Below are 22,837 nucleotides of genomic sequence, written 5' to 3' on the forward strand. Positions count from 1 at the left end.
GTTACGTGAACTATAGATATATCCCGGAGTTAGGAAGTTGGCGGCGTCCCTTACCTCGCAGAGCACGTAAAGCCGTTGGTCCTGCGCTTATACCCGATCGTGTCAGATGGTTCTTCCATCGCTCGGACTACGAGAGTGAGGGCTAGTCTCAGAATCTACTAGTGTACATATGTTTGCACACACACGTGCAGGGTGACCAATCTTTGTGGAGAATTTCGGCCACGGAGCCACGTGGCACAAATTTGGTCTTCAGGACATTATTATTTAGAAAAGTAGTAGTAGGTACTTACCTATTAACTATTATTAAGTACCTACCTATTTTATATTATGTACTGTATCTTAAAATATTGTGACGGAGTCATAAAATTTAATTTGATTTCTAGTTAGGTTACTTAACAAGGCTCTCTCCGTCACTCGCTTTATACAATCGTAGTTCCATTTGAATATTAAGCAACTAAAGTCCATGAAATTTTGCAGATATATTCTAGAAACTAATATCTGTGTCTGTGGTGTTTTAGATTTTTCTAAAAATATATAGTTTTAAAATTACAGGGGCTCAAAGATTTGTATGTAAATTTTTAAGACCGGGTAACTTTGAAACCGAATATTTTAACAGAAATCTGGAAAACCATAGACATAGATATTAGTTTCTAGAATATGTCTGCAAAATTTCATGGACTTTGGTTGCTTAATATTCAAATGAAATTGGAACTACGTTTGTATGAAGCGAGTGACGGAGAAACCCCTCTTAACTACTTATCTGTTAGTTGGGTACCTACCTACTTATTTATTTGTTATGTTCATTACTCAATAAATACAAAAAAGGATGAAAAATTGAGTTTTCTTCATTAACTTTGCAACTTGGGAGATAGGGCAACGTTGTTATAACATACCCCCTACTGAGAAAGGATTTTCATAGATTCTACCCTGCCAACTTCCAACTGCCAAGGTGGCACAGTTAGTGGACAATTAAGAGCTACTTAGGTACCTACTCGTTGTCTGTCTGCGGTAAGAGTATGCAATCGGACTTTTTTATCTTTTTGCTTCAATGAATCGTTGAGTAGGTAGGTATATCTAGTTATTTTATAGAAGTAATAGAACTGTTTATAATTTGAGAGCCTGCTAAACGTACTCATGTTTGTATAACTTCTTAGTAGTTTTTGTTGAATAAAGCAAAAGTGCGTGCTTTCATTCCTAATGACTATTAGCTTACCAAACTGATTACAGTAAGTAGATTATAATAAAATATGCTAGATATATATCTATCTACTTATCGAGTTATCTTTGGGAACTTTGAGTGATTACCTATTTGCGAGTTAGAATGGAGCTTCGTAATTTTGTCAGATGACAAATCAGCTTGATTTTGTATTGAGATGTCATCGTCAGCCACCGAGTGGTTGCAGCCGATTGGTGTCTTTACATAAAGCGGTGTGGCCTCGTCCGCCAATTTATGTGTAAAACGAATGGCGAGAGAAGAGCTAGCTTACGACAACGAATTCGTTTGTCGATTTTCCCCACCGCTTTTTCCGCGGACTCGGAACCAGTGGCGATGAAGCGAACACCGCGACGCGATTGGTGCGCCCGGCAACCAATGTCGGAGCCGCCTCTGCCGGCCCTAGGCACGAAAGGGATCGTGAACCGTGATGATACCCGAACAGTCCGTGCAGTCCGTCCCGGGCCCTTGTTGAAGATTGTGTCCTAGCTATTTGTGTGCCCGATTGTTTATCAACAAATGTCTCCAATAATTGTGAGTGCATGTGCAGTTTATTGGAATGAGGAAGTTTGTCTAAGACAGACCTCTATTTCACGTGAGTAGCAGCTTACACTCAAATAAAATTCATGTTTTCATATCACGATAATAGATGGCGTTAGCGGTTGCGATGTTATTCAGTCAAAGAGTCATTGAACTGGGATGTTAACGATCGCAATGTTTGAGAAGTGCACTCTTGTTTATTATTCTGAAATGAAACACTTGAAATAGAATACAAATTTTATTTCAGTATTAGTCTCATGAAAAGTGTCTGAAACACCTAATTATTAATTGGTGGTTTGTTTTTATGAATTTTATAATCAGCCAATGAATGAGTAGGTAGGACCTTTAATGGTAGAGAAAAAAAGTACCGTAATATCTCTTGACATATTTATTAAATCATTTACTAAGACTACCTTGTTACCTTTCTAAATGTCCTTTAAATTGTAACATTTGATAAAATAGTCAGATTTGTCTCTAACAATAATGAAATTCCGAGACCGTGTCATCAGAGCGTAGGGTCTAATGACCCTGACCTATGGTCAATGCTTGCATATCGTGCGTTGTAACTTGTACGGGGAGATAGGCTACAACGAAGGCATGCCTTTTTTTTTCTTAGCAGTTTTAATCTTATTGGACTAAATTGACTAGACAAGTAACATGTAGGTAGATAGGTACCTATTGGATCATGTAGAGTTGACTACTTTCTTAAAATTTTTCAAATAAGAATATTATTTAGGTAGGCGTAGATAAGTATTCAATTAGCTATTTTCTGTATTAGGTCTGCGTTTTAGTGAGGATTGGATCAACAATTACTTAGGTAACTAGGCGCATCTGTAATTCTTTTTTCATTCAAAGGTTCTGTCTGATTTACATATCACTAAATAAGTATATCTGATTTAGCTAAGTGCTTATCAAGCTTACCTTTGTATTTTGTACCCAAACCTACAGACATATCTTGTTACGTCTCCATGTATAAAACGTAAGCAGGTGTGATACTAAACAAGCCAGTCAAGTTAGTCTAAGCCGTAGGTAGTCTACCTACCTAGGACACACAACTAGAAACTTGAAATTGTACAATAAGGTTCTCTGTAGGCACCCTCTACCTATAAAGTACAAAAATAATTTTAATTTTTGAGAAAATCAACGGGATCCTCAATAATTCTAAATCCATGGATGAAGACGCGAGAATCAACTAAATGGACCTATCTACCTACTAATAAAAGTGTGTAGAGTAAGTAATTCGAGGTAAAAGGATGCATTGGATGTTCCCAGTAATCATGGGCTTGGTCGACAGGAGAATAGAATAGAATAGCTTTTAGAGTAGGAGAGAATAGATTTTTATTCAAATTAACTTTTACAAGTGTTTTTGAAGCGTCAAAATCATCTACCACTGGTTCGGAATGCCGTTCCTCATACCGAGAACGCATGCTAGGCCGCTATTTTGTGTCAACATGATGAGTAAATAAAATACATATATGTTAAATTAAGGCGAAAATTAGTTTATAATGTCCATTGTGATTTACCTATTATTATCAAGGTAAGTTTGTTATATTGATTTTATACAGTGCTTAATTGATTTATTCTAAAATAGCGTACCTACTAAACTAACACTATTGAAATTCGCACTGGTGTCAGTTGTTTTCTTTATCAGCCACGCGGGGTAATAGTGCGCACGCGTACTTTTACCCAACTGGATAGTTATAAAAATAATGTCCTTTATATATAGGTAATATTAGATGATGCCCGCGAGTTCGTCCGCGTGGGTTATGGTTTTTAAAAATTCTCGTGAGAATTCTTTGATTTTCTGAGATAAAAAGATCAATTTCCGGGACGCTAGCTATTTCAGAACCAAATTTCATATAAATTGGTTGAACGGATGGACCTTTGAGAATCCTCTAGGAATTCTTTAATTTTCCGGGTTAAAAAGTATGTCCGTCCCCTGGATGTAAGCTAATTCTATACCAAATTTAATTAAAATCGGTTAAACTGTTGGGCCGTGAAAAGCTAGCAGATAGATAGACACACTTTCACATTTATAATATTAGCAAATATGAATGGATTATTACATGACATATTTTTTTCAGATTGTGAAGGAATGCCTCTAAGAAAAACCCTCGTAAAGGAGTTATGTGGCGAAAAAGCTCCTTGAATAGGGGGGAGTAAACGATACCTAATATTATGCAAAGGATTTTTGTAGGCATCAACGAATAGCTCTTTTCAGTTCCTAATTGCTTGCCAGTCTTATTGTTTCTTGTTAAATGTCGTCTTTTTATGATAATTTTTTTAGTTTGTACTGATTCTTCTTAATAAACAAGTTTTTATTTACCTATCCTTAATTTTTATTGGTAGATACTAGATATCATTAGTTGAGCAACATATAGGTAGATAGTTTGTTAGTAAGGCGTTTATGAATGCGTACTTTTACCCCATGTGTAAATTTTTATCCCTATAATTGTTTGTGTATTTTTAATCCTTTGTTTGGATAAAAATGCACAATCCGACCGTTGCATCCTTTTGTTTAATTAACACAGAATTAGTATACACAGTTATCACACTAATATTAAAAAAGGCGAAAGTTTGTGTATGTGTGTATGTATGTGTGTGTGTATGTTTGTTACTCCTTCACGCAAAAACTACTAAACGGATTTGGCTGAAAGGAATGGAGATAGATAATATCCTGGATTAGCACATAGGCTACTTTTTATCCCAGAAAATCAAAGAGTTCCCACGGGATTTTTAAAAACCTAATTCCACGGGGACGAAGTCGCGGGCATCAGCTAGTCTGAAATAAAAACTGGTCAAGTGTGAGTTGGGCATCGCTCTTTTAGGGTTTCGTACATAATGATGAAAATCATGTTTTGGGTGTATGACGTGATCTATTACGAGCTAGAACATCGGAATTAACGCCAAAAGAAACACCCAATTAATATTTGTGTTGGTCACAGCTTACCTACAAACTATTTTATAAATCGTAGTTTTCAGTATTTGTTGTTTAAATTCAGTTTATGGTACATAATGAACTGAAATTTTATATTCCTAACTCTTTTTGTTTTTGATATAGCCTCCGCCATCAAAATGATCTAAAGCTAACAACTTTGACAGGACCTTATTACCTTAATAGCTCATACCCGCGACTTCGTTCGCGTGGATGTAGGTTTTTTGAAATTCCCGTAGGAACTCTTTGATTTTCCGAGATAAAAAGTAGCCTATGTGCTAATCCAGGGTATAATCTATCTCCATTCTAAATTTCAGCCCAATCCGTCCAGTAGTGTTTGCGTGAAGGAGTAACAAACATACACACATACACACACACACACACACACACACACACACATACAAACTTTCTCCTTTATAATATTAGTGTGATTTGTAAGACAAAAAAAAATTCTCAATGTACTCTACTCAATGAGCTCTACACAATCATACCCCACATCCCACATGCATGGCTCATCTGGCCAGATTTAAGAAAACTGTAGTGAACGACACCGGCACTAGTCACCCGCGCTATCCCGGGTTTATATTATATTATTAACATATTTTTGACTATATGATAGGAATTTCTATGAGATGATCTGACGTCTTTATTTCGGTTAAGTATTTAAACACTTTTTCTATTAAGGTCCATTTATAATTTACCTACCTTTACATATATAATATTTTGAGAAACATTGTAATATGAGATACTCGTAATGTAGATAGTTTTTTTTTTAATTTTAGCATTTAAAAACTGATTAATTTTTTTCTTGGCCTTGAAGTAGTTGCGATCTATCTTGAGGTATTTCCAAATTATATCTAAAGTTGTTTTTATTGCACTCTGACTGAATGTTTAGGATTGTCCATACCCCTGAAACAAAATATCGTCACTTTTGCTAGCAGTTTCCCTAAACTGTTCATTTATAGCTTTGGTATTTCAGAATTACCCCATACCTTATTTATTAAATAGAAGATAATATAGATGTTTTTGAATTACCCCAGAGGGGTATTTATGAATGCAATACAAAAACAGAGCTAACACATTATTACTCTTTACCGAATACGTAAAAAGCGATTAGGTATCTATCGTTAAAACAAACTTTCGTTCAATTATCTTACTAATAAGATTACAAAAAAATAATGTGGGGGTCATAAGTTATAACGAAGAATATAAAAGTGCACGTAATTGCAAACAATTGGTTTGAAAAAAATCGTCATAATACAGGTGCGTTTGACACCAGTGACTCGTGACGCCTGGAGTGTCAAGAGCGATAAAGGTGTCGTCTAGCCTGTCGTCTAGCCTAGCGTGATACAATCTGTATACACAATGATGAATAACGCAAGTATTGGTAGAAAAAAATAACTTTCGGAATTACCCCATATCCACATTTACCCCAACACACCTTATATAACTAGCTGACCCGCCTCGGCTTCGGACGGGGAGCCTACCTATTCCATAGGCAAAATATGGGTATGAAATTATGAATGTGTTTTACCTGAATCTAGCAAGGAATGTTTATAACGTTACTTTAAACATTCCTCGTGTTATGTTCTGAATACAATGAAACCCGTATTGAATTGCACTGAGTCGGCCGAGTTAGGACTGACCAATTTTTTTTGACCGGCATGAAACCTGTTACTAATAGCATCGTAAAATTGCGCTAATAGGGAAGAAATGAAAATATACTGTATGTCATAATATGTTATGTACCTATTATGGTTACAGTCTACTTTTTCATACACTCTTCTTTTTTGTGCACTCATTCGTGTTTTTGCATCGATGTATTTTTGCGATTCGTATTTTCAAGGATCCGTCAAATGACGAATCGAATGAGTGCACACTGCACACGTGAAACGCATAGGTACGTATTTGGACGAACACGAAAACGAACCAAATACGAATGAGTGTACAAACGCCTTAAGCACAGCCCTAAGTATGGATTATACCTACAGAAAGTAACGCAGTTGGACTAGCATTCTACCCCTATATTATCCCGCGTCTGTGCGACGTTGCCAACTTGCCACACCTCGGCCAGAGTGAACTAGAGTACGGGAACTGTCGGTTTGATCCTGAATCGACGATATGTCTAACACATAGACATACGATTTTTCGTAAGTCTTTGGTCTAACATTAGGCTATGAAAATCAAAGAAAAATAAGGCTACATACTTTCAAATGTTACTACTTACATACTTACTAACATTTGACGCCTGCCAGTGACGTCGAAACCTCGACGCGGACGTTTTGTTAGAAATTCCCTAACTGTCTGGAACTGTGCCTCGGCCCTGAACTTGTGATTGTCAAATCTTCACTAAGGTCCTAAGGTATAGATACTACCTACCGTACCTACTTCAAAAAATATTCGGTCTTGGCAATGACATTGGCATGGAATTAATCTAAGATTTCGTCAGTCGATGGCTAGATCTGGAATTAGGTTCGAAATCAATAAGTAAGTAGGTAAGTAGGACATAGGGGTAAGTAACTCTTTGCTCTATGTCAATATACCGATAGTATAATGTACCTAGATAGCAAAACTGCAGAGCCGATTTTGATGAATGAGGTGTCAAACAATTTGTTATTTATTATTGTCCGGGTTACATAGGGTACATTCCGGGTACATTTTATACAAATAAAATCAACCTGACCGATGTTACATCCAAAAAAGTGGGTTCTCCAAAAAAATTTTTTTTATTGTATCGAGTGGGATATCAAATGAAAGCGGTAAAAAATTGAGTTCATAAATATATAATTATAAAATAATATAGTAGGTAGGTACAATGTTAAAATACACCGAGCGACAGAAAAAACAATTTTACTAGGTACTAGGTAGTAGGTACCTATCGCTGTCTATCGCTCTCTATTAGCGAATAGTAGGTACCTAGTCGGGTTTGTGCTGTTTAACTTTATCTTAATAAATAGGTAGGTATCTGATTCCATTTTCTATGCTATACAGTAACGTATATCAATAGGGATGATGACTACTTACTAATCAAATCAGTGACTTTTTATCAAACATAAACAAGTGTAAATTAAAAAATTTCAACACCCCCGACAAATCATGTTCAAATAAATAATTATGTATATCTAGGCAACGTCCATCTTGACAACTTGACATTTGTCAATTGACACTTGAATATTATGAACCTAAGGGTTATCTAACCTTCTTTTCTACAAGAAAACTAGAAAATAGCTGATAACTTTTAAACGGCTGAACCAATTTTTTTGGATTATAGCTAAGAACACTCTCGATCAAGCCACCTTTCAAACAAAAAAAAGTAAATTAAAATCGGTTCATTCGTTTAGGCGCTACGATGCCACAGACAGATACACAGATACACAGATACACAGACACACAGATACACACGTCAAACTTATAACACCCCTCTTTTTGGGTCGGGGGTTAAAAACGCTCGCTTAGTACCTATGGGTGCTAGTGTGAAATTCCAGATGTGACGTCATGTACATTTAATATATTAATTTGAGGTACTTTTTTAGTTATATCAATAATTTAAGATGGTTAGCAAACTTAAAAAATAAAACCGACTTCAAAAACGACAAACACTAAAAAGTAAAAAATAACTTTTGTTTAGCTACACGTGTAATGTACCTAGGTATGAAGTCGAGCGAGCATATTAAAACAAAATTAGAAATCCAAGAGTGAAGCTCGCCCGACTTCATACCTAGGTACATTACACGTGTAGCTAAACAAAAGTTATTTTTTACTTTTTAGTGTTTGTCGTTTTTGAAGTCGGTTTTATTTTTCTTTTGAAAATTTTTTATTTCACAATTTTTAGTGGCCCCACTGTACTATAATATGCTGTGCCCAGTTAAAACCCTACTGTTTACTAAGCTATTACACTGATCGCGAGCAATTTGCTCCTATCCATTGAGGAGTTCTGTTCTCCATCTCCGAAGATATTCATCAGATCTTCACCAAATTTATATGGGACCACCTGCACAGTATACCCTTTCAAACAAAAAAAAAATTTTCCAAATCGGTCCAGGGGTTTTTGAGTAATCGGGGAACATACATAAAAAATATTAAAAAAAAATAAAAATAAAAAAATAAAACCGACTTCAAAACCACAAACACTAAAAAGTAAAAAATAACTTTTGTTTAGCTACACTTGTAATGTGCCTAGGTATGAAGTCGAGCGAGCATATTGAAACAAAATTAGAAATCCAAGAGTGAAGCTCGCCCGACTTCATACCTAGGCACATTACAAGTGTAGCTAAACAAAAGTTATTTTTTACTTTTTAGTGTTTGTGGTTTTGAAGTCGGTTTTATTTTTCTTTTGAAAATTTTTTATTTCACAATTTTTAGTGGCCCCACTGTACTATAATATGCTATGCCCAGTTAAAACCCTATTGTTTACTAAGCTATTACACTGATCGCGAGCAATTTGCTCCTATCCATTGAGGAGTTCTGTTCTCCATCTCCAAAGATATTCATCAGATCTTCACCAAATTTATATGGGACCACCTGCATAGTATACCCTTTCAAACAAAAAAAAAATTTCCAAATCGGTCCAGGGGTCTTTGAGTAATCGGGGAACATACATAAAAAAAAAAAAAAAAAAAGATTCCGACGAATTGAGAACCTCCTCCTTTTTTGGAAGTCGGTTAAAAAATAAAAAAAAAAAAGATTCCGACGAATTGAGAACCTCCTCCTTTTTTGGAAGTCGGTTAAAAATAATAGCGGTCGTGGATGTTACGAATTATGGAAGACGCTGTATTTAATAATTCCTAAGAAATATTTTTTTTTGTGACATAGGTATCATCCCAATTACAGTACACGTAAGAATTCAAAGAGACAAAAATATACATATAAGTATACTTACTTATCCACCCTAGTGAAGGGTGCGGTACGGCCTGCGGGGAGCTTAGACTCTCACTACTCACCCTCAGAGGGGTCTGTACTCTGTGCCACCCGACGATCGATGCAGCGGCCTCGCTGCTGCCCCAACGAACCACAGATAACGATCACGGGATGGTGATGTATCAAATTATGTTTTTCTTTTCTACGTTATTTTTAAAAATAAACTTACTTCGGCCGCTTTTGTCTACTTTGTATCTACTTGTAATAAAGATTTTCAACAGGTTATGTAAGATACATACTTGTAACAGATCTAATGATTACAATTTATAATGTAATCATATCACTACAACTAGATGATACCCGCGACTTCGTCCGCGTGGGTTTAGGTTTTTTTAAATCCTGTTTTTGCTTTTCCAGGATAAAAAGTTGCCTATGTCAATTTAGGGGACGCAAGTTATCTACCTCTGTACCGAATTTCATATAAATTGGTTTAACGGATAGACCTTAAAGAATCCCGCGGGAACACATTGATTTTCCGGGATAAAAAGAGTAGATATTATACTGAATAACCAAAGACAAGGGTAGGTCTGTATTCCTTGGTCCGGGGCATACAATATTATAATAATGAGACGTCTGGGTAAAATAGGTAATCATAGTCTGATAGGCAGGTAGAAACATTTTTTGTGTCTTATATTTCTATTACATTAGTCGATGAAAACAGCTGTTGCGGGTTCAACGGCCGATGGTCCCAACTCCCACACCCACACAAGAGTGAGAGAGACAAATGCGGAATTAAAACGCACGAGGGGGATAAAAAAAGAACAATTCATGAAGAAAGATACAGAAAAAATCTCCGTTTGTTGTGGAATAATAATGAAGAGGAACACCGAACTTCGAACACCGTATAGGTCGTACCTACCTATCTAGATGGTAGGTACGAACGATTATAGCTAAGAACTCTCTCGATCAAGCCACCTTTCAAACAACAAAAAAAAACTAAATTAAAATCGGTTCATTCGTTTAGGAGCTACGATGCCACAGACAGATAAACAGATACACACGTCAAACTTATAACACCCCTCTTTTTGGGTCGGGGGTTAAAAACATGTAAGGAATCATCGTTGAAACGAACTTTTCAAACTTTTTTTTTTTTAAATTCTACTTCAAAAATTGACGATTTGGGGGCTAACAAAATCGATCCCGGACTCGGCATATCTATCTATCTGAAAAGCAGCTTTACATGTTCGCGACCGGTCGACATGGCAATCGGGGTACGAGGCGAGGCGGACGCTCCATACAATACACACCACCACCCCACACCGCTATCGTTTAACGCGGTGGCTGTGCGGGTGTGCGGGGCATCCCCACACCGATGTCATGTCGACCTGTCGCGTTTGCCAAAACAGTACAACCGTGTTAATAGATGGCGTTAGCACCAAAGAAATGAATGTCGCGGCAGTGTCTCGAACTATGCAAAATAGATGGCACTGAATGTTTAGTCATAGAGATTTAATAAACAATAAGATTGCAAACTCACGCAGAAAATAATATATACCTAATAATATTTCAATAATTTATTAATGATGAAATGATGATTTGAAACAGTCAAACAAAAATTTATAAAAATATAAACAATAGGATCCGTTAAAAGTAAGTGAAAGCAGAATAAAACATGGCGGCAAATTTAAAAAATTTAGCTTGTGTAGTTGAAAAAGAGGGTGTAGCAAACGTAGCACGTGATTAAGTAGGTATGTATACTCTTTGCTGAATATAACGGTAATAAACGTATTTGATACTTTATGTATTTTTTTTATAAGTATTTACCTTAGATGCTGATTCGTAGAGCTATAAGCTCTATTCTGGTTTCTGCTACTTATTGCAGATTTACCTACGTTGCAGAATAGAATTTTAAAACTGGACATATAATAGGCATCATCTCTTTATATACCTATCTACTGAATAAATCCATCAAAAAATTACATTTCTGAAAGGTGCGGATTTTTTGGAAATAGGGCCGTGACTGGAAAAGTATCGATATACCTACTTATGGGTCTACAGACAAAGTAAAAGTAATACCTATAGTAATCTACCTACCTGCTTAGTTTTACGTAGCTGCCCGGCTAGCATGGGCAGTAGATAAAAATTATATCCCAGATTATATCCACTAATTTCTATGACATCAGTGGATATAATCGGGGGATATAATTTTTATCTACTGCCCATGCTAGCCGGGCTGGTAGGTATAGATGTTATTAGGTTACCTTAGTAAGCATCATATTATATTCGGTGGTATAGGGTATAGGTATACCTAGTAGGTAAGTACCTAAAATTGAATTAAATAGGTAGCTATTTACCTATATAGATATCTATCTCTACCCCCTATAGGTAACCTTACCAAGAGCCGTAATAATTAATAATAATGAGACAGCTAAGTACCTATAGGTATCGTATGTAGAGCAATGCATAGTATGAATAGAAAGGGACAGGTAGATATCTAAGCCCCAATGCAGTGTTAGGTAGGTAGGGATTATAAGGGTTGACTGGTTGGGTAGGTAGTGAAGCCATTGGGGATTGTAGACATCTATAATAATTAGGCGTATGGCGAAACCATAAAACACACTCTACCTACTCCTCTACTCTCTCCTCTCTCTGACTCTGCCTGATGTGATCTTCATCACGTTTTTAGGTTTTATAGCAGATACCTACCTACTTACCTGGGTAGGTATTTTGGTGTTTTTCTGATTTCGTCAATGTTTTTAAAAGTTAAGGACGTCTTTGGAATGCTTTGCAAATAGTAGGTAGGTATTTTCAAAATATATGAGAGTTTTTCGGTAGGTAAGTATATTTTGTAGCGAAAATATTATATGTATAGGGGTACGTACTAAATTAAATGGAACTATAGACTGCTAAACATAGTCCTTGTCTCCATAGTAGGTAGAGTTTTTGATGAAAATCATTATTTTTAATAATGAACGATTTTCCGTCGCCTCTTTACACAAAATTAACGATTAAGGGTCGAGTTCAAGTTTTATTTTGTTTACAGACCGATTTTATTCTTCTAATAAATACCTTCCATTAGCAGCTAATATTACCTATATGCACCTCAAAAAGTACATTAGAAAAAATATCTAAATTGTACAAATACCTTAGGTACTTATAAAAAATAAAATAAAAAATCGTGTATAAAATTTTCACCTATTTTGATTTAACTGCCAACCTTAATACAGAGTAATAAGGGTTATATTGATATTGCGCGATTGCTGGTTTCAAAATTACATCAGTGATCATAATAATATACCTACCTAGTCAGCGCTCAGCCGTTCAATCCGAAATTATTTTTTACTTCTTCTACTTATAATTCCTAAATACTTGTGCCACAGATTTACGATATACATCGTAATATATCGTAAAACTGTACCTGCACCTACCTATAAACTGTTTTCAATTATTATCTAAACCTCTATATGCTATACATTTAAGACAAAGCCTACTTACTTATAAAACGTCTTTGTTCATCTAACTTTCTTTATAAAAAAATCTGGAAGCAACATAGACCTAAAAATAAAATAAGAATCTAGAGGTAATCGAGACTAGAAACATAATAAACAAGGTAAAAAATACAAGCACACAAGCATAGATGTGTCTAACTCTATGGCAAAGCGTAAAGCTAATATTTTAGATTTGCTTGCTCCTAATTTACAAAGAAAAAGAGAAGGCGAGGAATAGATGTAATAATAATAATTCAGAAACACAAATTTTGTTCCTCGCGCCCTTTTCGGCCGTTCATGGCAACCGGTTTTGTTTGTGGAACGGTCGTAAAATGAATCCGCCAATGGTAGAGCTGAGTTATTAGCGGGCGTACCATTGGAGATGCCTGATAGAGAGCGGTAGATGTAGAGGTGAGGGGAATGGGTGCGGCGTGACGGAGCCGGTGGCAGCGGGTGCCGCGCGCATTCTCTACACATAACAGTCGTATTTCGCCATTCGGAAAGAAGGTTGTTGTTACAATGAAACGAGAACCGGACTATCGATAAAGTGTGTTTGTATGTCGTTTTCGTCGATAATAAGTGTTGTGTTCACTTTCACCTGTGCGAATGTCTCGATCCTTACCTTTTTGTTTGATTTTCTTTTAATTACTGCCGCATGGGTCGGCGCTTACGTTTAAGTTAACCCTTTATTTTGAAACGATGGAACGTTGTTCTTATGGTTTTTACACCAAAAGGTATTTTATTTTATTTTTTACTTTACTATTGCGAATCAGTGAGGTTGAGTGTGTCGCGTGTGGCTAGGAGGTGGGTCGAGATGTTAAATTCGTCATCACCGTGAATCGCGTCAGTTCATTTACATTGCCAACGCTGGTGGCAAGCTTATAACAAGTGCAGTACTTAATAGAGTTCAAGTTCTATTCAGTAAACGAAATAATTTGCGTTATAGTTCCGTGTTGAAGCCATCGCAAGCCACATTATAAGCTAAAGCTATTATAAAAAACCGTTCCGCAAGGGCTGGTTTTGTATTCAGTGAGGGGAGCAAGCTGCTATTATTATTATTGCAACGCTTCGGGGAAAAGCCGACAATTCACGGCCCTCGAAGCCGAGGGTCGACTGGCGAGGGGAGGAGGAGGGGGTAACGTCTGTCTGCACACATGCAGAACCGGTTTGCTCTCCAACTCCCCTATTGCGTTGCATAATTCTCTTTCTTTTGCCACACGCGTCCGCATAATGCCCTCTCACTCGCACTTTTTCATTATTTTTTGCTTCCCCTTGTGAAATAATGCCAGACGGGCCGTTTTTATATAGGTGTCTGTCCCTAAATAGGTGCATAGCTGTATATTTATAAAGGAGATGGTAAGTATAATAAAGAAAAATGTGGCATGGGTCTGTTGTTACTAATATTGTAATTCACCCACCTACTTGGAATAATACTAATTTGTCCCACGTTATGGCAACATTATAACCAATAAACATTACCTACCTACATCGATGTATATGGATTAGCCTTTCCCATACAATTCCGTCCGCAAAAATACGCTTGAATCTTATGTCATCGTCATTGACAAAGTCAAGAGACTTTTGCAAATTCTCTTGACTTTTTGAGCGCGTTTTTTATCTTCGAAGGGCCCATCCATATACATCGATGCCTACCTATGATCTATGATGAGATTTTTCTATGTATATTGTATATGTTAATAACAGCTTATATTTACACAAAATATTTTATATACATATAAAATATTTTGTGTAAATGGTGTCAATCTGCATCAATTTCAGTTAGAGGGACTAGAGGTATCAAAACAATCTAGGCTGCTAAACACGTCACAACCGCATCGCGCAAATCCTAAAAAGTTCCAAAACTTCTATCGACTCTAGAATCGATAGAGTAACTTGTTGTTTTTATAACCTCATCTGTAGTATAGGTAAAATAGCATATTTTGGAGGCAAAATATGTACATTAAGGGGACGGTATATTCCAGGTATAATTTCAAATCTAGAGATGGCGATACACATTGTATCGGCATCTCTCTTAGACGCCCCTGAACCGGTTGCGCATCGCCACAGTGTAGATTATTATTTTCACATCGCTCCTGCATTTAATCATTACGTCACCCGACTTCAGTGTTTACGATGGAGTAAAAAGTCAAGTTATGTATAAGTTTAAAATTCAAAGTTATAGTGATAAAAAATATTTATTATGAAATAATTAAAAATTTATTTAAAAAAATTAATCTGTAGGTATCATCAGAATCGATTACATTCGACTTCGCTGGGTTACTTTATTGTAATATATAACATTGCGTATCTATAAAAAATATTTGTACAAGTTAAATATTGTTTTATATACTACTAGAGGATCCCTGCGGCTTCGCCTGCGTTGATTTCGGTTTTTTTGAATCCCGTAGGAACTCTTCATTTTTCCGGGATAAAAAGTAGCCTATGTCCTTCTCCGGGATGTATCCCAAGTCTGTACCAAATTTCATTAAAATCGGTTCAGTGGTTGGGCCGTGAAAACGTAGCAGACAGACAGACACACTTTCGCATTTATAATATTAGTATGGATTTTAATGCACACTGTTGCCAAGTTACTATCATTAGTTAGTAAACAGTCACTGATTAAAAAAAAAACAATATTATAATGTACTTTTATTTTTTTGTCAACAACGAGAAATAATGAATGAGATCTATTTACAATCATGCTAATAGGTGTCTTTTTCAACCTGTATGCTTATTATAGTAGGAGATTTAACATTTCACCAACTTTCATAGAATGAGATCACACACACACAGTAACATTAAATTAAAATGGGCCTAAATAACCTTGACTTAAGGTCCTAAATTCAATTACACCGATTTTAATTTCTGGTTCTGTCTGACTGGCTATACATGAATGGATTAATTTGAGCTATAAAATAAGGCGGTTAAGGTCTATTTTACGTTAACGTTCTCATTATAAACCCCTATCTGCCAGTTTTGGTCATTACTGTGGTGACCATTACATTTGGCCTTGAAAGAAGATACGTCACATGGATAAAAGATTATAGCATGGACAAGTCCAAGTTTCTGAAATTTTCACTTATTGATAATGATAATACTGTCATTCCTAATTACTTACATTTATAGGTAAATCTTATATTTTCTATATCTTATTGCTATTATAGATGCTGAGATTATAGAAATTACACTCAACTGAAATTCAATGAAAATACAGTTAGCACGGACATTACACAAGTAACTATTTATTGCATTTCACTAATTACCGAGATCGTAAAATCCTATTTTTTCATATTATCAAAACGTTTACAGTAAAAAAATATCACACGCGCTAGGCGTGCAAAAACACCTGAAAGAGATTATATGCACCTGCAGCCATAACAGGATAACATTATAATATATTTCGTGTTGTATAAAAAGCTGTTTTGTTTATAATCCTTGTTTTTGTTTATTCAATATGGTTACAGTCAAACCGGCCCGCTCGGAGCTAATAGCCATAAAAGTTAACTAATTAGGTGAAATATTCCAAAAGAGCATAAGTAGGTATGTACACATTCAATACGCTAACTTAACTGTTTACGTTAAGGTTCAAAGTCAAAGCGCTGGAGAAATGTTTTTATATGATACTGAACAAAGTCAAGACAGAGATTAAAATATTTTATAGCTTTTTTGTTATATTCAGATTCGGGCCATTGATTCAAATTTTAAATTTGTAGTAATTATGTTCTCTAATTCAGAAGCTGAGCTCTTTTTCTGGATGCCTATCATTAGGCATCCAGAAAAAGAGGTCATTACCTTTTCGCTAAAAGACAATTTTACGTTGACTGGCATGAAAGCAAAGTGCCTAGTAAGCCAATAGACAATTCAGCTAGATGACATCAAAGCAGATTACCCAGTCAGCAGAGAGTCAACTTAGCTGTACGCCATAAAAACAAAATGCACAAGTAGCAAAACGTCTGGAATTGTGAATAGTCTGTATGATTAGAACACCTCATTAGCCAGACGTCAAATTTCATAGTTGGATGACATAAACGCTGAATGAGATAGTATCTAAAACGTCTGGAAAAGTAAATAGTCTAAATGGTCTGTTGCTTGCTCCCTTTTTAATTTTTAACCAACTTCCAAAAAGAAGGTGGTTCTCAATTCAGCCTGTTTTTTTACCCCATTGCGCCAAAGCCTAAAGGAAGAGTTATGATTTTAGCAGTCTGTATATGTATGTGTGTGTGTTTGTATCCAGATTCTGTGTGTTCCACCGTAGCGCCGAAACTACTGGGCTGATTTTGATGAATGAGGTGTAAATCGATTTGTCGTAAAGATCCGGGTAACATAGGCTACATTTTATACGAAAAAATTGACCTAACGGATGTAATATGAAAAAAAGTGGGGGTGAAAAGGTACTACCACTAACTAACAATTGTGCCAGGACTGGTCCTGATGGGATTTTGAAGTGATTTTGAAAAGATGCAGTTGGTTCTCTATATAACGTAGACCCGCACTAAGACAGGATTTTGAGAAATTTGATCTGTAAATTGACCAAATTATCATACAACAATACTACTTCTCACGAACCTATAAAAGCTACGAACAAACGATTTCAGTAGTTACATTTTATTACTGTTCTTACCTTTCGATTCAAAACAAGAAAAATTGATACACTGATTTGGCATTCCAAAACGAAGCAACTCTCGTCCCAATAACAATTTAATGTATACTTTAAGAATAACTGCATAAGGTAAGTTTTACAACGAATATTTTAACATCGATATTTTAATGTTAGTATACGTGAGTGGGAACACAAAAGCCACAAAGATCCTTTGTATTGACAAAGGCAAACACAATAGGATCTTTCATTTCTTGTAAATTGAACTAGTTTTATGAGAAAAAGTATTAAGTACGTATGAAATTTTGTTTTGCACATTTTCAACTTTTAAGCTGTGACAATAAGGTCTAAGTTGAAGGAATATTTAATAGTATGATTATTTTTTTGATCTATAAAACATTTATGACACTGCAATTTTTGATCAAACTTATTATTGACTACTTAGTGACGTATATACATAAAAAAACCAGCCAAGTGCGAGTCAGACTCGCGCACCAAGTTTCCGTATCCGTACTCAGGTATTTTTCCGACATTTTGCAAGATAAATCAAAAACTATTATGCTTAAAAATAAATTAAAATCAGTTTTAGAATGTTCAGGTAAAACCCTTTTATATGATACCCCACTTGGTATAGTTATCTTACTTTGAAAATTAAAACACATTGTTTTTTAATGAACCCATAAATTCATGGTTTTTGCCAAATTTCATGATTCTAGGTCAACGGGAAGTACCCTATAGGTTTTCCTGACAGACACAACACACACGGACAAACAGACTGACAGGCGGACAGATAGACAGACATACAGTTAGATAGACAGACAAACAGACAGCAAATTGATCTTATAAGCGTTCCGCTTTTCTTTTAGAGGTACGGAACCCTAATAAATGATATCATTGCATAGCAAGTGAAGAAACTAAAAATTATAACACCTTGGATAAACATCTCGGACTTGAAAGTGGATGTCATTTTCATAATAATCATGATCATCATCATCATCATTATGAGCCCGTGGATGTCCACTGTTGGACATGGGCCTTCCCTAAAGAGCGCCAGCCGCTTTATATCATCAGTCCATCGTGCTGGAGGACGTCCTACACTACGCTTGCTTATACGCGGTCTCCTCTCATCCTATTTTCATAATAATTAGTACTTTCCCCTAAAAACCTTTAAATTGATATCAATAAAGTTTTTTTCCATCTTATCTTCTAATACTTATGCATTTTACAAGTTTGGTTTTTGATCTTTGAGCTACCGGGATAGAGCACTCAGATTAATTAATTTTTATTTTCAAATTATAAGTCCTGGTCTATTATGACCTAATATTAGCTTCACTACACTGCAATGTACTGTTTACTGCATTCTTTTTAAAATAATTAATTTTTTAATGTAATAAATGCACAATATAAACTTATCTTAAAATCTAGAAAAATCCTAAATAAAAATACTTTATAACATAGTACTGAATTTACTACTCTATGGCATTCTGTACAATTACAGTATGACAAAATGCTTATGAAACCCGAAACAGGTCCTGCCGCGCTGAGGCGACGGGTATGACTGACAAGATAACGTAATTACGGCCCATAAGACTCAACAATAGGGTCGAAAATTCTTTGTACTCGCTCTGTACGCGATTTGAAGAGAATAAGCGAGGAAGCGTGAAATCAAATAATTTAGAATATAATTTGAAATATAGCACTTACTGTGAAATGATCGGACCGAATTATTTATTTGATTGTTTTACACCTATGGTGAAAGTTACGTCTTTAAGAGCTTTGTCATTAAAGAGAAAAACCCAAAAGCCTAAGGTTTTAGACCAAACTTCTGATTTTTTTTCTATCGAGGAAAGTTTGTCCAATCATGTTTTTATCGGACCAAATCCAAGGGGATATAATGAAAAATATTATATATTAATTTCAAATTTTTCGATCCATGCGTTCCTAACCTATTTCCATTTTAGTAAACTTTAGTATCGACGAAAACGGAGACCGCCGCGTTAAAGAAAGTTCGTAACTTTATCTTGGCACTAGAAATGAGGATCTGCTGAGTCTTACCAAGGCGTCCTACCCCCTCCCAGAGAGTATGGGCGGTGGGAAATTATAAAAAAATGAACAGTTTACAAACTAGGCGAGTGAGGAGTGTATTATATTAGAAATTAGAATCCTATGTTTGAAATCCTATGTTTTCTGCAATGTGAGTCTGTATAACAGGAATAATGCGTAGTCATGTTAGGCAGTCAGCATAGGGCATAGGTAAATATTTAAAAAATCCGGCCAAGTGCGAGTCAGACTCACGCACCGAGGGTTCCGTACTCGTGAATGTTTTTCGACATTTTGCACGATAAATAAAAAACTACTAAATAATCTAATGGTGTTTATTTATCTCGTTTTTATTAACTCGCATTCTTGTCTTTTATTTGTTAGTTTATCCAGTACGCAATTGATTTTAAACTAACTTCCCGATGAGCTAGCTGCTAGAGGTTTTAATTATTGATCGGAACCGGATAAGAATGCAATATTAACTCGCTTTCTTGTCTGTCTGTCTGTTTGTTAGTTTGTTTGTTCAGTACAAGTGCAATCTATTTAAAAAAACTTAAAAAAATTGTTTGACATATATAATCATAGCTAATAGAAAAGGAATAAATAATAAAACATTTTGCAAGATTTACATGAATAACCTATCTGGCTGCTCTATCTATATTTTGCTTCAAAAATATCCAAGAAATGGTAAATATCAAAGTTTATAATAGAAATTGAATAATGGTGGAATAAAAGCAACACATAACAATTTAAAAAATATATATATACATCGATGCTATATATTTACCTACGTAATTTTAAGAAAAGTAAAACACCCAGAACAATAATAACTAACTAATGTTTTTGTGTCTTTTGTGGAACGCTGCATGCAAAGAACGCTTTTTTCAGCATTAATTTCATTGAACCGGCAACATATTTGACACTTTTCTAAAGTTGCCCATTTCCACCGTATGGTTGTGGTCAACAACATCTCCGTGCAAAAAAAATCGGTCAAATGCAAGTCGGACTTGCACGTTCGCGTGCAAGTCCGACTCGCATTTCCTTCCTTCCTTCTTGGTTCCTTACCAAAAAACACTTTTTATTTTATTTTAAAACATGGCGGCCATTTTGAAATTTTTAACAAGTATTTGTTGTTTAAGGCCATAGGAATGCATGTTCTTTGAAAATTTCGACTCTCTATCTATTAAGGTTCACGAGATAGAGCCCGCTCACAGACAGATAGACGAACGAACAGCGGAGGCTTAAAAATAAGTTCCTGTTGGCTCTTTCCCTGTACGGAACCCTAAGAAAACCTGCAAAACGGCGGAAAATCTCACTTGTCATTTTTCCTCATCTGGTTCTAGTCTATATTGCGAATTGCAAGTGTAAACTCTATACTGCGAATTTATATTTAACGAAAAACCTTTAAAACAGAAATTGTTAAGGTTCGTTTGGTTAACATTCTTACCCTTATATTGAAACACTTAGCATAGCAACCACTCTCAATATCGAAATAATATGTCAATATTTAGACCCCAAAATACTAATTTTACTGACCTTCAAATATAATGTAGTATATTTACATATTATTATGTAAAATAATGATAGAGCCGTAAATATATCGTAAGTACGGAATTTTTAGAAATGTGTTAATTTTTTGTTTAACGCGAAATGATTTTCTTTTTTTTTTACTCTCTGTTTAACGAAAACTCTTTATAACACAACAAAATACCCGGTCCATTCAATTTCGCTTTATAAAGCTTGCACTATGATTGATTTATTTTTTATTACTATCTTAAAAGGAATCTCCTAACACGAATAAAATTACTTAAACTAAGCAAACAATCATGATATTAAAAAATATCAAATACGATACTTAATTCGTAGATAATCTGGGGATTAGTCAGGATTAGGACATAGTCCTAGTCTATGAATAACAATGTCCTAGGGATTAAACAACCTATCTAATTTTAAGGTTTCCATATTATGTACAGAAAAAAACAGAACCCTTATGGTCTGTCTGTCAGGACAAGGGAAGCAATACCTATCGGGTACCTACTTCGCTAGGATCACAAAATTTGGTAGGTAGCAATATTTTGCGGCACAAGTAAAACAAAAAATCCGAAAACCGTGTATTTGTGTTTAGGTAAGTATATAACAAAAAAAGAAATTAAAAATTGTTCATGACTGTCTGTCATTATTAATGCAAATAAAGAATTTCTATTCTATTAACTTGCTTATTTCTAGTACGAAGGTACGGAACAGTTCGTGTGCGTGTCCGACTCGCACTTGACCTACTTTGATTTATCGGTATGGACTATACATAGGTGGCTATAGTCCATTTTTTTATTCCGGAGACTTAAACAACTTTCTTCTGTTGTCTATTTTTTTACGGCTCTTTGATAGTGATGTGGTGCAATTGATATTTACCGATAAATATTAATCGAGACCGATAAACGTATGAGACAACAAAATGTGTTGAAAATAATTCCGATTCAAATGAAATATAGACTGATTCTCAATTGATGAATTTTGCATACTATTGAAAATTTCCTTAGGTGAATTATTTCTAGTTATTTTATACTTAAAGTCTTTCAAATAATATGTGATTGGTGCTACTTTTTTTCTCGTGATTACACATTTCATAAGCTTATTTACATACTCACTATGCACGAAATTTTATTTTATTAACGATTTTTATCTGAACCGGAACCATGAGGACAACACTATTTTCGTTAACATTATTTTTAAGTACGACATTTCTAGCCATCATTTTGGTCTCTGGAATTAAAAAATTGACTATAGGTTCCTATCAATTAGTCATTCGCATAAGACTGAGAGTTCTGGTTGGTTTTAAAAGTATAATTTGAAAAACGAAGCCAAAGGAGCCACCGCTCTTTGTCCTCCGTCATATAATTTGAAAATGGAAGCCAAAGGAGCCACCGCTCTTTGTCCTCCGTCATAAGATAAAGGTACCTATGTAACCGCTTAAACATCGCCCAAAAAGAGCACAAATTAAATGAGGGCGCCACAGTCCTTCTTATTGTAACACCAAGTACTGTAACCAAAACTATATTGATAGTTTGTATTTTTTTAATGTTTACAAAATACTCTAATATTTCAACCAAAATTATTCAAAATTATCTTAAAACCTAATCATGTACCGGATATCTATAGCCAACTAAATT

At 35.3% G+C, this 22,837-nt stretch overlaps 1 protein-coding gene across 1 annotated transcript in view; it reads left to right on the top strand.

Moving 5' to 3' along the window:
* Positions 1–13,499: 13,499 nt before the first annotated feature.
* Positions 13,500–22,837, top strand: part of LOC123880106 (polyhomeotic-proximal chromatin protein-like) — a 42,834-nt gene continuing 33,496 nt past the window's right edge. The window contains exon 1 of the mRNA XM_045928020.1: positions 13,500–13,767. Coding sequence (XP_045783976.1) covers positions 13,733–13,767 — 35 coding nt within the window. The 5' untranslated portion in view covers positions 13,500–13,732. The remainder of the gene's footprint in view (positions 13,768–22,837) is intronic.

The sequence above is a fragment of the Maniola jurtina genome, chromosome Z, assembly GCF_905333055.1.
Source record: "Maniola jurtina chromosome Z, ilManJurt1.1, whole genome shotgun sequence".
Classification (NCBI taxonomy): Eukaryota; Metazoa; Arthropoda; class Insecta; order Lepidoptera; family Nymphalidae; genus Maniola; species Maniola jurtina.